The sequence below is a fragment of the Miniopterus natalensis genome, chromosome 5 (genome assembly GCF_054644295.1).
Source record: "Miniopterus natalensis isolate mMinNat1 chromosome 5, mMinNat1.hap1, whole genome shotgun sequence".
NCBI lineage: Eukaryota > Metazoa > Chordata > Mammalia > Chiroptera > Miniopteridae > Miniopterus > Miniopterus natalensis.
The window spans coordinates 23081343-23099069 of NC_142085.1; the positions used below are offsets into that span (position 1 = coordinate 23081343).

The 17727-nt window shown below is 43.2% G+C and overlaps 1 protein-coding gene across 1 annotated transcript; it reads right to left on the reverse strand.

Moving 5' to 3' along the window:
* Nucleotides 1-2499: 2499 nt before the first annotated feature.
* On the reverse strand, nucleotides 2500-16867 carry GCM1 (GCM transcription factor 1). The gene is made up of 5 exons (XM_016198061.2): nucleotides 16793-16867; nucleotides 7278-7530; nucleotides 6119-6231; nucleotides 4939-5067; nucleotides 2500-3234 (listed from the first exon to the last, which is right to left on the reverse strand). The coding sequence occupies exons 1-5, from the start codon at nucleotides 16865-16867 to the stop codon at nucleotides 2500-2502; spliced, it is 1305 nt and encodes a 434-aa protein (XP_016053547.1).
* Between the last annotated feature and the right edge of the window lie 860 nt (nucleotides 16868-17727).

Below are 17727 nucleotides of genomic sequence, written 5' to 3' on the forward strand. Positions count from 1 at the left end.
TGCATAGCGTTCATCAGCAATCTTTAGAAAGCTGAGTATTTTCTTCCAGGATCATTGTTGTAGGTAGTTTTTTTCCATTAGTACTGCTAAAAGTTGCTATTTTAAATCTTCTGTCCACCACTAATTTTAGACAATTATGCTAGATCAAGTCGTTTCCTGCTACTTTATTCAGGGGGTTCCATTTCCACTCCTCAGTAGATTTTATGTTTCTTATATGCTTCTTCTCTCATTAGTCCACCTAGTTCTGAAGATTACTCAGTGTCATCTTCAGCGCCAACCATCTTCATAACAAGATTTGTTGACAAGTCCTGGATTTTCTGCAAGAGCTTCATTAATTCCAGTTACTTCTCCTGATAGAGGAGAACAGAGTTCACTAGCAGCTCTCACACTTTCCAAAGCACCAAACTCACCCTGTTGGTTCAGTTTTGTCCCAACTTCAGGCAGACTACAGTAAACATCTCCCAAAGCGTCCTGTGCAAAACTGCTGAGTCCCACTGTTCCAATACCATTTTCTGTTGTTACCCATTCATGTTTCTCTGTGAATTTACACACAGAGTAGATTGGCACTGGTGCACACTGGCCCAACAGTGCCACCCTCAGGCCCCAGGGCTGTGGCCATCTTCACAGTGGCAGCTATTAAAAACACAAGGGTATCTTTTAGAACTGAAAGATCTGGATGATCAGGTTAAAAGTGCCAAGAAAAGCTTTGTATAATGAACAAAATGTAAAAAGGCCCACACCAATGCTCATTATCATGAAATTTCAGTTAACCAGAAGTAACAAAAATATCCTAAAAGTCCCTAAAAAGAGAGAGTAAGCCATGTTCATAGGACCAGAAATCAAAATGCCATCCAGACTTCTCAGCAGTAATGCTGGAAGCTAGGAGACTATGGAACAGAAACTTCAAATTTTTGAATGAAAATTATTTTCAGTTTAGACGTCTCAGCTAAACTCTCATTCAACTATGAGAGTAGAATTAAGACATTTTCAAACATGCATGGGCTCAAAATAACGTATCTTCCATCCATCTTTTCTTAGGGAACTAGTGTGGCATGTGCTCCATCAAAACTAGGGAATGTAGCCCTGGCCAGTGTGGCTCAGTTGGCTGAGCACTGGCCCATGAACTGAGAGGTCGCTGGTTGGATTCCCCATCAGGGCACATGCCTGGGTTGCAGGCTCGATCCCTGGTAGGGGGCATGCAGGAGGCAGCCGACCAATCCATGTTTTTCTCTCTCATAGATGTTTCTCTCTCCCTCCCTCTCCCTTCCCCTCTCTCTAAAATCAATTAAAACATATATTTTTTAAAAAAAACAACAACTAGGCAATGTACCGAGAAGAAAAAAGATACGGAATCCCAGAGAAAGGAAAGAAGGTCCAATGATGGCGGTGAAGAGAAACAGCATGATGACAGCAGAGCAGCAGAATTAGAGAGCAATCTGTCCACATTTGAGGGAAAATGGCAAGTTCCAGAGGACTTTCTTTAAGAAAAATATGAGTTATAATAAAGAAAGGACTTTTATTGCTTGGATAGTGTTTGAAGGTAAACTATTGTTGGTTATATAGGAAATTAAGCAATAAGATGGGACAAATATCAACTCCAGGAGAAACAAATTGTTGTCTAAAAGAGGAAATGTAATTGTAGTAAATCAAATAGCCTAGCTGTAAGCAGTCAAAAAGCAGCAATTCTGGATATTCATTTAACCAAAGATTGTGATAAAACTTTGATTCAACAAATGGTGCTGAGACAAATTAATATCCACATACAAAACTAAAATGAAATCCAACCCTAGTTACCTCATACCACATATAAAAATTAATTAGAGGTGTAACACTTGCCTAAATTTAAGAGCTGAAAATATAAAACTTCTAGAAGAAAACATGGGAGAAAATCTTTGTGACCATGAATTACATAGGATACAATAACTGGGAAATAATATTTGCAAAACATATATCTGATTATAGACTTTCATCCAGAAGATAAACTTACATTTACCCAGTTATCCCACCCCTCACCTTCTGCCTCTGGAAACCACAAATCTGATCTGTTTCTAGAATTTGGGTTTTCTTCTTTTAGATTTCACGTATAGTGAGATTATACAGTATTTGTCTTTCTCCGTCTGACTTATTTCACTTAACATAATGCCCTTACGGTGCATCCATGTTGTCACAAATGGCAGGATCTCCCTCCTTTTTTATGGCTAAATAGTGTTCCATTGTTTATATATGTACACCACAACTTTATCCATTCATCCGTCAGTGGACACTTAGGTAGTTTCCACATCTTCGCTATTGTAAATGATGGTGTAAGGAACATGGAGGTGCTGATATCCCTTTGAGATAGTGATTCTGTTTCCTTCAGATAGACGTATACCCAGAAATGGGATTGCTGGATCATATGGTAGTTACACTTTTAATTTTTTAAGGAACCTCCATTCTGTTTTCCATAGTGACTGCACCAAGTCACACTCCTACTAACAGTGCACGGGGCACACTCTGGGATCATCGTAAAGGACAGAGGTTTAGAAGCATTTCGTTGCTGTAGTGATCCAAACCCATGTACCTCACTTCTTCATCAAAATTCCACTTGCTGCTCTTGCCTGGCAGCGAATACTGATGGTGAGCGTAAGAGGTATAGGTGAAGAGGAAGGGGTCTTCCTGAGGCGAATGGCACGTGCTGGAAGGGTAGTAGTTGTTAAAATCCATATGCACCTTCTCTTCATAAAGATCGCCCCCTGGATTTGGCCATAGTGGGTGGCAGCCAGTTTTGGCCACAGGTGGTTCCACAGGAATCTGCTGGGAAAGGGGTTCTAAAGAGTTCTGGGGAGGGGAGAAGTCATAAGGCCAGCTGGTCTGGGGGAAAGGGTAACTGGGACACCCGTTGTCATTGAGAGGATTTCTCCCCAGAGCAGCGTTTTTATTCCATGTTTGCAGATCATTGTAATCAGAGAGGACTCCAGAGACAGGAGGCTGAAGCAGGTCTCCGCTGCCGTAGATCCGACTGTTGGACGCTTTGCATTTCTCATAGAGCTCAGTAGGACCCACGGTAGATGTGGGGTCTGTCAGCTCAGCGGCTCCCCCCAAACCATAGCTCTTAAATAAGCAATCATTCGGTGACTTCTGCTGGGGGGTGCTAGCCGTTAAATGTCCACTGTCACTGCCAGGCAGCTGGATGCCTTCCTGGAAAGACCAGGTTAAAGGTAAACTTCCCCAACTTTGCGTTTCACCTGGAACAGACTGGAAAGGAAAGTGAAAAGCTCATGTTAATAAGTTACGCGGGTTGACACAGCTACCCCAAGCACCCATGAGTTACTCTGTACAAATAAGAGCCCTGCCCCAGCTTCCTCACTGCACACACGCTTGGGGCACAGACGCCACCACTCAGGACCTGACAGAAGTGAAGGCTGCTTCCATTTCCACTGCAGATCTTACTAACCAGCAAGAGGCAATTTCCCCTCACGCTCACATTCCTGTGTTTAAACGTTTCCCCTGCAGATGCAAGCCTGATATCCTAAATGCCTCTGTGAGAAACCTAGAGGGGCTATTTAAGAAGAATAAAACCACAGCTTCAAAGATTTGTCTTATACTCAATGCAGCTCTCAGGGGCTCTCTCTCTCTCTCGTTTCCCTCCTTGACTTTCTATTTTTCAGTGCTATGTGTAGTACGAGAGAGTAGGGTGGTTATTATACTTTTTCTCAAGAGACTCCTCTGAACTCATTTTGTTGAATCATAAATAAGACTTCCAGACTATGAAGTGGTAAATTTATTTTTATAAATAGAGGAAGTATATTGTCCTCCAGTTAATCGAGAATCTGGTTGAGAATTAAGTAATCCTCGTGTTTATGTAAAACTGTTGACTAATAAGAGATGCAGGTGGAGAGGCTGTGATCAGGTAAGAGTGAGTGGAAAGAAATGCCCATGGCTGGGAAAAGGGATGCGGTGCCAGTTATTTGGATTCAGGGCTTACATTTCCTGACAAGAAGCACTAGTTACCTATTTTTTAAAATGTAAAGTACATTTAGAGCCTCCAGGGGTGGACTGGCTCCATATCTGTCCTCCTATAAAGAAATGTGGAGCATTGAACAGTAAAAAAGTGTAGGAGTTACTATCACTATTAAGCAGACAAACCTACAGTGTAACCCCCATGAAAGCAGGGACTTCACATCACATCCACCCACCCCCCATCCTGATGACCACTGTTTCCAGAAACTGCTTGGTTATTTCATCTTGGTCAAGTGTGCTAAGGAAATACAGTTGACCCTTGAACAACATGGGTTTGAACTGCACTGGTCCATTTATATGATTATTTTCAGTAAATCCCAGTACTGTTTTTGATCCAGAGTTGGCAGTCTGCAGATGCAGAGGGCCATCCGTCTGCATTGACCTCCACCATTCTATATAGGGGATTTGAGCATCTGTGGATTTTGGCATCCATGGGGTGTCCTGAAACCAATCCCCCATGGACACCGAGGGACAAGTCAAGTTTTGGGGGAGTCAAAAGTTATATGCAGATGTATGACTACTCAGGCGTGGGGTAGTGCCCCTAACCCCTGCATTGCTGAAGGATCAACTGTAATCTGTTTTAGGAAAGAAAGCATCAGGCTAGTATCTGTGGGGATCATTTCAGTTAATTTCAGTTCCATCAGAACCAAAATAGAGAGTGTCAAATACAGGTTAAGTACTAATTCCAGTCTTTTTTTCATTGTGGTAGGGAAAATGATTCTAAAATTATATAGAATGTATTTGAGAGCATAGAAAGATAACAGAAATTGAGAGGTAACCCTCAAGGGTTCAGTTTGTGTGGCAGATGCTGGCTTTTAGGTGAGCCTGGCGGGATATGACTTCTGCTTTCCTCTGTAGGTAAGGGGCTGGAGAAATCTACTGCCCACCATAGGGGTGTGGAGTTGCCCTATGTTTTGAACACATCTGGGAAGAGGTTACCTTTGCCTCGGGGCCCCTGTTCAGCTTTAAGGTGATGGAGGAAGATGCCAGGTTCACTTTCTTCATTGTTCTTCTTGCCTCGGCTTCCAGTTTGGTTTCTGGTTTTGGATGATCGTGTTCTCCCTTTGACTTAAAGGAGACAGATAAAATAAATAACCAGACGTACTTCATGGCGTGCAAAATTTTACCCTGTGCCCGGCCATCTGACTGGTGCTGCTACAGTTGAATATTGTAACAAGATTGGCTAAACCCTTTAAGTACCTCCCAAGAGCACCGTGCACCTTCTTGCCTGCCTGTTTTTGTCTACGATGCTCCTCCTTTGCATGGTGTGTCTGGCACACATGGCAAAGTTATATTCATAGGGATACCAAGTAAGGCCTGCTACACACGATCGCATTTAACCTCCAGCCCAAGTCTGTGGGGCACACATCATCATTATCATTCCCAGTTTACAGAATGGGAAATTGAGGCACAGAGAGATTAGGGCACCTGGGCCACTTCCCCTAGTAAGTGGGTGAGCTAGGATTCCAAGCGCTGGAGCCGGCCAAGTCGAGAGCCAATTGTTACAGATTCGGGAATTCTGAAGCTGATTTTTAAAAACAACCAAGAGCTTGAAATCAGCCACAATGGGAAGAGTTAGAGCACAGAAATGGGCAAACCCTGCAAATCAGAACACTTTCTTTGGGAGGCCAGGGTTCCCAGCACTCCACAGCTGTGAGCCCAGGCAGCTACTGCAGAGGCCACTCCTCGCCACTGCGTAAACCACCACCCCGCTTTCACTTCCCAATATCCAGGTCTTACAGAAAACTGGGGCTCAGGGGGTAATGGGTTTAGGTTTACAGGGCAACTTAGAAGTCGGAGCTGCTATTGAATCTAGGGTTTGTTCGTTGGAGGCTGCACATGAGGCGGGGCTGCATGAGGCAGGGCTGCTGGCCTGAGCTCCATGAGGTTACTGACCCTAAAGAGCCCGAGGCAGAGGCCCCAGCTGCCCTCCGAGGGCTCGGCACGGGCACCTCCGCTGAGGTGTGGGGTACAGACACTTGCTCGCCCAGACTGTGCCTCGGGCTGGTGTTGGCTCCTGTTCACCTGGCATCTCTGGTATGAAACTCCCCCTTGCACTCTGTAAACATTTCTTGAATTAAAGGGAAATAGCATCTTATCACTCTAACTCAAGTCCAACCTGGAAAAATATGAAGCGTCCTTCATGCCTCCAGAAGTTGGTGACCGGGAAGCCCCCATGGCCTCGGCAAGGAATCAGCTTCAGGGGCCCATCGCAGTTGGGGCAGCGTTTCCCTACGAAAGAGCAGAAGAAGGTGACCATGCCACTGAGCCACGCTCGCTGGCTCCTGAGTCTGCAGCCCTGGTGGCGTTAGCCCGGACACCAGGGTAGCAGAGGATACGCCTGGGAACTCCCATCAACTGGGCAGAACCCCTGGTCCTAGGAAGCCTGACTACCATAAAGGCCCAGATCAGTCTCACACGTGGGTAGAGGAAGCGGCCAATAGGACGGGATATTTCACAGGTCAGGAGAAAGCTTTTTCTGAGCAGAAAATCCCTCCCTACTTACTTACTGATACTTAGAGAAGAAGACAAAATTATTTTACTTCACCATTAGAACTAAGGGTCAAGGGGCAAAGCCACATGGGAGACAGAACACAGCTACTAAATTTTCACTAACGTGTAAATGACTGACATTAGATCCTGCCCTGAGAGCAAATCTTGAAGACAAGTTATAAGGAAAGAACATGAGGTCACTTGAGGTCTGAAATGGGAAAGGCACAGGGAATGCTGAGTGTATTTCACAATCCGATGAATGTGATAAAAAAAAAAAAGGAACACATATTTAAGCATGTGATTATGGCACGAACCTAAATGTCATGGAATTGAGTCTAATCTCAAATTTAGTCCCAGTGCTCACACTGCAGATCAAAGCATTCCACGAGATCAGGTAGGGACCCATTCCCCAAGAGATCAGGAGGCAAGTCTAATAAACAACTTTCTCCTAAACTTTATGTGGGAGCAGTGATGAATTAATGATAGTCCCATAAGTGAGGCATTTTCCTTTTAACAGAGGCCTTGAGTCAGGTGCCTTAACCCAAGGTAGCAGTTTTAATGGTAGGTGCTCTGGCCACAGCAGACCTGTGGGGCAGTCCCCCTTGGGGGATGAGGGGGGTGGTTGGTTCTCCTTAATATGTTCTACATAGAAATAGCCTTGGTCTCCACCACACTCCAGTGTGAAGGTTGGGCCCCTGGGATGTGCTGGGATGTAGTGGCCCATCTGGGCAGGAGCATTTGAATGGACGCCAGCTTCCTCTCCAGCGCCAGCGAGCCCCACTCACTCTGCTGCTTCTGCCGGGCCTTGTCACAGATCGCAGGTCTCAGGTAGATCTTGCGGCCCTCCTTGGCAGAGCAGTCCCGGCTGCACACCACCACGCCCAGGCAGGACTTCTTGAGGATGCGCGAGTTGTGGTTGTTGGTGTTGCGCATGGCCCAGCTGCTCAGGTGCCTCTGTGCGTTCCTGTCCTCTGAGCTGTAGATGTACTTTTCGTAGGAATCCGGCCATTCTTGGAACCAGTCAGTCTTTTTCACATCCTTACAGAAACATAAAGAATAACATTTTAAGCTAGAAGACACAACTATCCACCACTGTGGCGTCAACAGACATGAAGGTTGTTTTGGCACTTAAGAGCTCGGTGAGAGACCTTTGGCAGAGGCCAACCTGGGTTTCACTGTGGTGAGATCTGAGAAAACAGCCCAGCAGCAGCAGCAACATGACTGCTGTGTCTACTGAACCTTTGCTCCCTGGACCAAAAGGAGCTGTGACTCAGCCCCTCTGAGTTCTACCTGATGGCAGCTTCTCTAGCCCTTGGTGATAAGAGTTATGACCACTTCTCACTAAGAATTTTTGAGGGTGAAGTAATATTACTGTGCTCTGACACAATTAATGTGGAAAACATTGTGGTAGGATTGTGAGATCATCTCAAACCACCATGCAGTTACCTTATTAAGAATGTTAAGATTAAAAAATAAAATAAAAAAGAATGTTAAGATTTATGAAAAGTCACCAGCAGTGGGAAGCCTGGAGAGCCCTGGCACAGGAGGATTCTGAGAGCCGCTTCCTCCCCTGCGCAGATGTCTTCCTTTTTCTCTACTCCCATTTCATGTGCCTCAAACAGGGAGAGGAGTAAGGAAGAGTTTACTTTGACTGGAAGCTTCTATCTTCCTGCCCAGGACTGGCACTATTCCCTGGGCATGAACATCTAACTAAACTAAGACACTCCATCATTATAGCATAAGATATTTGGCTTTCTGTGCATCTGTTTCTTCTTTCTTTTTTTTTTTAAAGAACTTATTTTTTTAATGTTTGTATTGATTTCAAAGAGAGAGGAAGAAAGAGAGGTAGAAACATCAATGATGAGAGAAACATCAATCGGCTGCCTCCTGCACGCCCCCCACCTGGAACTGAACTGTGACCTCCTGGTTCATGGGACAATGTTCTACCACTGAGCCACACCAGCTGGGCTGTGCACCTGTTTCTTCATCTGTGTAATAGGGATAATAGAATATGTCGAAGAACTTAATGAGACTCTGGGCAAGTGAGTTTGTCTTTGAAGCCTCGTTTTGCTCTTCTCTGAAATGGGAGCACTGATAAAACACACTTCAAACAGTACTGTAAACAGCAGATCTGTAAGCCTTAGATGATGAGAGTTGTTTGAATGGAATGCCATGGGAGCTGAGGTAGGTCTGAGGAAATATGAGAGGTTTTATGTATATGAGAGGGCAGTGGTGAAGAGCTTGGGTCTGCAAACTTGGGCCCATGGGCCAAAGCCAACCCACTGTCTTTGTAAATAAAGTTTTATTGAAACACAACCATGTCCAGTCATTTGACTACTGTCCATGAATACTTCTATACCACCATGGCAAAGTTGAGTAGTTATGGCAGAGGTTGGATGACCAACAAAGCCTAAAATATTTACTATGTGGCCCTTTACAGGAAGTTTGCCAGTTCCTGGCTAAGAGCATGGCCAAGGAGGCAGATGGCCTGTGTGAGTCTTAACGAAGCTCCTTGCCCTCTCAGTGCCTGCTTCCTCCTCTGTAACAAGAGCACCTACCTCACAGGGAAGTTATGAGGATCGAATTGGCTAACATACCCAAAACGTTATAACAGTGTGGACATAGCAAGTTCCACATTGGCATGAGTTATCTCTCTACTAGACCTAGGCCACACACAGCCAGCCAATGTGACTGTAAGAGCCACCAGCTTTCAGGAGAGAAAAGACCCACAGAGAGGCTACTTCATGCTTTAAACCTTGTCAAGCCAAATGCAAGACAGGAGTCCAAGCGCCTGTAAAATAAAGCCTAATTGATGCAACTCTGGTTCCACCACCTTCCTTCTGAGGTCAATGACAGCAGCTGGCCCTTCCAGGAACTACTGTGGTTTGGGAAGGGGAGGTCGCCCCAGAAGAGAACGGTGAAAAGACATAAATCACAGGAGGGTGGCACCTGGAGAAGAAGTCCTCTCTAATCCACCCAGCAACTACTTTAGAGTTTCCAAGAAAGAGGCACAGCCAGGCCCAGATGCTGAACAGACTGTCTGCTTTCTCCAGGTCTTTCCCTCTCTCCCTCAAGTCCTGGGTAATTCTGAGCAGGATAAAATTCAGTGCCCCAGGGTGAGAGAAGCAGCTCAGGGAGCCTCCTCATTTGCTGCTTTCTCCACCCACCTCTCTCCTCAGCCTTCTGACCTAAACTCCAAATAAGCCTCTCTTGTTTTCTGTCGCCGAAATGCCACAGAAAGCATAACATTTTATCTTCTGAAATAATAAATATGAAGGTTAAAATGTTAAAACATGTACCTTCGTCTAACAATTTGGACTGTAGAAATCTACTGGTGGATTTGAATTACCCAAATTACAGAGCACGGTTGTCAGGGTAGCAGAGACAGGGGCGAGCTGGACTTGGAGAAGCTGAGATTTTCATGTTTTAAAGGTGAGTGGCCCCTTTAGGCTGGTCAATGGCATAAATACCATGAGCCAGGAGGAGGGGAAGGGATTTAAGAGAACAGCTCAAATGTTCATGTTAAAGCAGACTCCCTGTTCATGGAGGAAAAAATATGATCTCCACCAGGTGTCAGTCTGTCTCTCTGTCTCTCTCTCATTTTCTCTTAGTTTAATTTATATTTTGATCTCCCTTGAGGCTCTTTGACCCATGGATTATTTAGAAATACGTTGTTTAATTTCCATGTGTTTACAGATTTTCCTGTTTTCTTTTGCTATTAACTTCTAGTTTGATTCCATTGTCACTGAAGAACATACTCTGTGATTTTAATTATTTTAACATTCTTGAGGTTCGTGTTAGGGAATCACAATACATTCTACTGCCTTTTAAGCTTTTTTGAACAGCCCTTCCACAGGCACCCTAGATTTCCAGTATCAATAATGCAACAATTTTGACAAAGTATGAACTTGAAATTACTAGGAGTAAAAGTATTCAAGCTATTCTCTTGGCTATTTATTTATACCCAGTCTTGACCTGGATGCTTTGTGGAATCTTTGATATCTTTTGACATTGAAATTAAGGAAAACACATCACAATAATGCAAAGGAACCCAGGTGTAAAATGAATGACAGCAATTTTCTGAAAGCCCCCTTTTTTTTTAATCCTCACTTGAGGAAATTTTTTCCATTGCTTTTCAGAGAGAGTGGAAAGGAGAGAGAGAGAGAGAAACATCGATGTGAGAGACACATCCATTGGTTGCCTCCTGCACACGCCCAGCCCAGGGCTGGGGATCAGCCTGCAACCAGGGTACATGCCCTTGGCTGGAATCAAACCCAAGACCCTTCTGTCTGCAGGCTGACACTCTAACCACTGAGCAAACTGGCCAGGGCTGAAAGCCTTTTAAATTTAAGGTATAGGAGAGATAAAATGTAAAAAGAGAGAATAGTCATTTCTTAATTGTGTTTAGCAAATACCCACAAAATATTTTCTTCTTCTTTTTTTTTAGATCTTTTGTTTATTTTAATTTCTAACTTTTCATGAGTAACTCTTTGTTTTTCCTCTTGGTTAAGAAGTTTACAATTTAAGGAGAATATTCTTAAGGTTTCCAACATGTAAATCTAACTAATTTATATTTTATAGTCTCATTGGTAATATCACTGGGGGCTTAATTCATGTTTCTATGACTTCTGTGTGTCATTTGTTACTAAGAGACTTAATCCCCTAATTCACTCAAAATCTTTGAAACCCTGTGCAATCATAGCTCACCTGCATCCTGTCCTCATTCTAATTTACTTAACTAGAAGTGTTAATAGGGTACCTTAAGAATTAAATATATACTATTATATAAAACAAATTAAAATCAAAATTCTGAAATCAGGCATCAAAAATATCTACATTATCATGTTATTATATTAAAATTTATTTTCATTTGGAATATAGTCTAGTCTCATGTAAAGCAATTATCTACCAGGTTTTCCTTAATTATAATAGCTTATTAATTCCTTATAAATAAATATTTCCAAATAAAACAGGAATAGCAAACAGATACACCTTAAAGCAAATCAGATAGAGGGGGAAAAATTAGATGTTACTTATGAAAAAAACAGTTCAACCAGGATTTTGGTTGACATGAAACTTTTTAAGAACTTATCTCTTCTGAGCCAAATGAAAAACAAACTCCAAGGATTATCAAAAAGAGAAATTCAATTCAACAAAATGCTTAAGTTAAGTCAAGAATTCCTGCTTAGGCTAAACCTGCCTTTTCCTTCCTTTGTTAAGGGATCAAGACTCAGGACAACGAGCTCCTAACTTGCTCAGACCACACTAAGGTGAGCTGGAGTAGCCCAGCTTTCAAATTCTGTCACCTACCTCTCTTTTCTCTTCTCCCTTCCCTTTCCTGCTCCATCCCACTAAGTAAGGGACCTCCTGACAGGCACTCAGAGAGAACTGTGCCACCGCTGGGGAGGCGTTTGTCCCATCCCCACCACACCAGAAGCACAGAGTAGCAGAAGAATTCTGGCCTCAATCAGGGGGGACCCAATGACCATAGAAGCCCAAACAGGCGGTGCTGCCCCGGGAAGTTTGAGATCAAGAAAACTGGACAAAGAGGACAGTCATGGGTGTCTGCATCAGACCAACGACAGTGTGACCCTATTATGCAGCCAGATAATAATTGACCAGAAACCCAGAATCTGGGACCTGTTACCTCCCAGCACCAAGACACAAACAAGATTGCTACAACTGGCTTATTCTGGTCACATTTAGTCACATGAAGTCACAGGAGCTCAGAAATTCACCTTTGCTAATAATACTTTGCTCATCCCCTACAAAGACAAAAGAAACTTGGCTGGCTAAAACCATGACCCAGGAATTAACTAACCGGAGATGTGGCCTCCTTCCAGGTGACTCGGCAGGTTTTAGGTGGGCCCGCATTCCTATTTAGCCTCTGTATATCTTTATTTTTCCCCCCTATAAAATCTGTACTTCAGCCTTGGAATTTTGTGAGTTAATGACTCGCTGTGGCTTTGGCCGTGGGTTTAATCTGAAAGCTGCTCATGCTTAGGAACCAGGTGATTCAGGGTGTTTGTCTGCTGTGGCGCTGTTGGAACACCCTGTACTCTTGTGTGGAGACACTGGCTGGTGTTAAGAATGGGGTGGGTGCTATCATCTTCCCGCTGAAGTGGGTACTAGTTAGGAGAAAAAGAAACTGATTTTCTTCTCAATTTTAACCAGAAATTAAAGAAAGGAAGGAAGGAAGGAAGAAAGGAAGGAAGGAAGGAAGGAAGGAAGGAAGGAAGGAAGGAAGGAAGGAAGGAAGGAAGGAAGGAAGGAAGGAAGGAAGGAAGGAAGGAAGGAAGGAAAGGAGGGAGGGAGGGAGGGAGGGAGGGAGGGAGGGAGGGTGGGAGGGAGGGAGGGAGGAAGGAAGGAAGGAAGGAAGGAAGGGAGGAAGGAAAATTTCTTAGGAATTCAAGGCTCTCAGGTATTACTGTCAGTATTAATGAGAACAAGACACTTTCTGGGACCATGAGATGAACACTTTTAACGAAGGTAAAACAAAACCAACACCAGACATTTGCTGCTTGCACCAAGAACACCCTAAAATAATTATATTTGTACTTTCAAAATGCAAAATTGGTGCATTAGATTGGCCTGGAATAACCAGACTTTTATCAATGATGGTTCTGAGTAATTTAAATGCCTGCAGTTTGGGGCTGGCTCCCTGAGGACTGGATTAAGAAGAGATGTTATCAAAATAACCACGAGTTAGAGGAGTGACTAGAAACAAGTGAAATGAGCTTTTGTTAAGACATACATGCTGCTGAAATGAGGGAAACGGGAAAGAAACTGGGGAGGGATGATTTCTTGAGGGCCAGTAGCCGTTCTAAACCCCAATCTGATGGTGATGCTTTCCAGCCCAATAGCCCTAAAGGCTCCCCACTGCCTATTAAAATAACCACTCTTAGATAGCCTGCTTCCAAACCACCTTTCTAGATGCCAGCCTCTCACATCTCCTTCTGGACACCTACGCACAAGCTCCCTCAAAGGCAGGCTTTGACTGGCCTGCAGACTTCGGTGCCCGAATTGTCCCGATCGCTTTCCTCGCCTGCCTGATCCTCCCCATTTTCCCGTGCACTTCCCTGGAGAAAGCACCTGCTTTCCAGGCCCAGGTCACGTGAATTCCATACTTCCTCTCTTTAACTCCTCAGGCACTTCTCCACATGGCCTTGACTCTTTCTGGGCGCCAGTCTTGTTCCCTTAGCTCAGAAGATCATGAGCACTTTCATGGAAGTTAACACAGCTCAGTGACCCCTGTACCCTGAGCCCACTACAGTGTCTGGCACATTCTAGTCACTCAAAAATGTCTGATGTCCTGGTAAGGACATGACCATTCACTGTTGTCAAAGTTAACCCATAAATCTTGATATATCTGAGACATGTAAAGGGACTCGGAGTTTCCAGGACACGCTACAGTCGGGATTCATTCAGGTGACCACCAGGAAACTTGAAGCACGTGAGTGGATAAACAGGAAAGGAATTTGTTTTACAAGTTGCAGGAATTTGCCCACGGGTTGCAGAAGTAGTAACCCTGGCAAGAATATAAAATCACGAAAAAGAAACTAGAAATTCTTTGTATGTGTCGGACAGAGAATGGAATTGGGGAAATTGATAATAATAACAACACATTGCATTTGATCCTTTAAGCAACATTATTTTTTTAATGTCCAAACAGGTGGTCTAAGGAAGAGTAATTGCCTGAGGGACTCCATGAAAAAAAGGGCTCCATAGTAAAAAGTAGGCGAGGGCAACACTGCCTAACACACTTCCTCCTGGGAGAGCCGCCAGACAGAGAGCACAGGGCAGTTAGAAAGGCTCCGAGTCTGCTGTAAAGAAATCTTTAGTTTTGCTGAACCTAGTATTTCTCTTTTTCTTTCTTCACAACACCCACTAAAATTCCTTGTAACTTATACTCTACTGAACACATTTTGAGAAACACTGCTCCTAACAGCTTAGAGCTTTAGGCAGGTATATAGAAATTGCTGATTTCATTTTACCCAGAAGGTAACTAAGACTTCAGAAAATTGGTTTGTTTATAGAGTCACGCAGATTATAAACAATGAAGTCGCTTGTTAATAAATTCCGTATTTGTTGCTCATGGTTTAATATGTACCAGGCATCGTGGTAGGCCTGGGCCGACAGGTCTAGAATGCAGGCCACTTTCCAAAGCTCAGGTCACACGATCTAGACTATTAGAACTGAAAGGGTTCAGAAGAGACCATTTAGTGTAACCACCTCATTTTCAGAAGACAGGGAGTCTGGGAAAAGATAAACAACTCCCTGAGGCTCTACCAATAAAAAGAGGCAGAACTGGAATTCGATGCCGGGGCTTCGTCCCTGAGCCCCCTGCTTCTCATAGTTGACCACTCTGCCTCCAGATCTGCTCACAAAACATAAAATTCAATATGCTTGGAAATCCTCCCAAGACCTTTTATTTTTCACCTCAGCTGGTTCTTGATACAATTGCAGACCCAGCATAAACCCAGCTGAGGGTGCTATTGTCTCTGCTCAGAAAATGTTAAGGGACATTTACAGTCTTCATTATTTCCCTGGCATATTTAACAAATTGAAAGGCACTTAGCTATTTCCATGAGAAGTCACTTTTTCTAGGAACTATAAGTGATACATTTCCAAAATTAAATGTGGATTTTTTATAATAAATTTTTCAGTTCAATGTCTTGGGTAGCTGGGAATGCTTTTATTTTGGGAATTCATGTTAGGACATGTTCTTACATGAGCCCTGAGACTTCCTCCAGGGAGGTAGTTCTTTCTTTTATCTACAGATCTGATGAATGATATGGATCCTCTGTTCCAGAAAAAGTGGATGCTAGAATACAGTGCTGCCTATCTTCTAGCATCCACTTTTTCAGACCCCATTAAAACTTCTGCTCTGGGACCTGGGATGTGACATTGCAAAATCATTTATGGTCCTGCTTACTTCAGCTCTTGATTTTGAGGATGCTCGGCTTATATTTGGGAGCTGTAATTATGAAATTGGGAATAGGCAGAAATACAGGTCCTTGCGCCAGGAGTAATTAAAATTTACCTTAAAGTTTCCCCTAACACAGCTACAACAATTGTAAACTAAGGGAAAGCCACTACAAAGACAAACCCCTAAAATAGATATTATGATTTAGCTGTGGTTTATTTAATCATCCTTAAATGAATGGAAAGTAGGGCACACTTAGTATCCTCAACTTTCCCAAGACCTATCAAGAGAGAGTGTAAGGGGGAATTTAAAGAGAAACAAAAGAAAAAATTTTTAAGGTTTAAACATAAAGAGAAACGAAAGAAAATTAGAGTGAAATTTGGACTGATCTGAAGTCTTCACTAGAGGGAAAATCTGGAATTGTTATAAATCAAGACTGTGGAATCTCCATGCCCTCTCCGCTGCTTGGGATAATGCACATTTCTTGTTCCCCAGAATCAGGTAGACTAGCTCCACCTTCTCAGTACTTGGCAGTGCTGGTCTCTAGCCTTCGCTTTCCCAGTCACCTTTCCAAACAACTGTAGGTGGAACATCTTTCAACTATCAGAGAGGGAGGTCAGGAGGTCAGTTTTAAACAATTAATGTTTTCCACTAAAATTAAGAGTTAAAAAGTTAATTGATGAAAATGGAGGCCAAGAAAACATAAAACAAAACCTGTTCTATAGCTGGAAAAGGTCCTGTGTGCATGTATGATTTACAAAAGTCCTAGAAGACCAAGAGCCTGCTGGTTCCCACATGAGCACTACCATTTGGATGTTCCAGTTACAGATTTTGTTTAAAACCAGTACTATAGCCCATGAAGTTGTGTGGGAACATGTGCATTATGAAGAGTCCATCTATGGGCAAATACATTGTCATGGATTTTATTCTTCTAGCCAGGATGGGTGTGACCTGAGACAAGCCAACGTTGAAAGAGAAGGGAAGTAGCATTTTCTTTGCCTCAGTCTAGAACAGGGGTGGGGGCGGGGATAGGAGGTTTGGGAAGTAAAGACCCACTCAAATCATAGGTTTGGGCACCTCCTTTTAAAATTCCTCAGTTGATGTCTAGCTGAAGCTCTGGAGGAGAGGTGTTCACCCAGTTGGAACCTCCACCAATTTTCTTCCAAGTCTTAGCAAGTTAATAGCCAAGGTTTCACAGCCAAATACAGGCTGGGGAAAAAAGTAGGTTTATAGTTGTGAGTATGTGAAACACAGAGTTTATTCTTGTATTATTATTTATTAATAATTGTATAATTTTCCTTATGAACAACTGTAAAACTACTTTTGCCCCACTGCACCTTGTATTGAAGGCAGATTCTTATAGCAAGTACATACCTGTGGCAGTTTTATATCATTAATATCCCAGCTTAATATCCCTTTGTCCTCAGAATCAAAGTCCTCAGGTTCCATGGTAAAGTCAGGTCACCCACCAGTTTCCTTGTATTCAGCTTCCCTCAGCAGTGCTTAAGAATTTTGCTCTTAATATGGTTGGATCAGTCCACTCAAGCAGCTTGGACCTGGAGACTATTTTCTGATGCTAATAAATAAATGACAATAATAATGACAGTTAAAGAGATAAAAATCAGTGCTTGTCTAACTGAAAAACCTGTTTTATTGACATTTTTGCAATCATCAACATACAAATAGAAATAAAATGTAGAAGCTGTAAGGGACCTTGTAGAAGCTGAAATAAAGCTTGACCTGTGGGAATCAGAAGCACAGTGATCATTGCAATAACCCCGGGGTGCTTGCTAGTTCCAGCTTGTGAAGGCCTTGGTAGGAACAGCCGTCACCTGTAGCCAATGGTTAGAATCTTTTCCTCCACATGTACACCTGTGCTTGAGAAGGAGCGCTGGCTTGGGGTTGTTTCCACGAAAATGCCTTTATAAATTAGCTCACATGGGGATGAAGTTACAGGAGGTAAACATCACAACCAGCTGTGTCTCTATAGTATTTTTAAAATCTAAATTGCTATAGAGATTAATTTTGGGCTCCTTGGTAAACCCAGCGTGCACTTTATATCTTCAAATATGATCAAATAACAACATATATGAGATTCTTCTAAAGCCTTGCCATTACTGACATTTTGGACTTGATAATTCTTTGTTGTGGGGGTTATCTTGTGCATTCTAGGGTGTTTAGCAGCATCCTTGGTCTCTGACCATTAGGTGCTAGTAGCAACCATCCCTTTCTATTGTGACAACCAAAAATGTCCGGAGATATTGCCAAACGTCCCCTGGGGGGATTGTATGAGAACTGCTCTACCATAG

Coding starts and splice junctions, on each gene's coding strand:
- GCM1 (XM_016198061.2), bottom strand. CDS start 16,867: ATGGAACCTGAGGACTTTGATTCTGAGGACAAAGGGATATTAAGCTGG. Junction 6,232..7,277: donor GGCCCGGCAGAAGCAGCAGA/GTGAGTGGGGCT, acceptor GCTCTTTCGTAG/GGAAACGCTGCCCCAACTGC. Junction 3,235..4,938: donor ACAGGGGCCCCGAGGCAAAG/GTAACCTCTTCC, acceptor TTTCCTTTCCAG/TCTGTTCCAGGTGAAACGCA.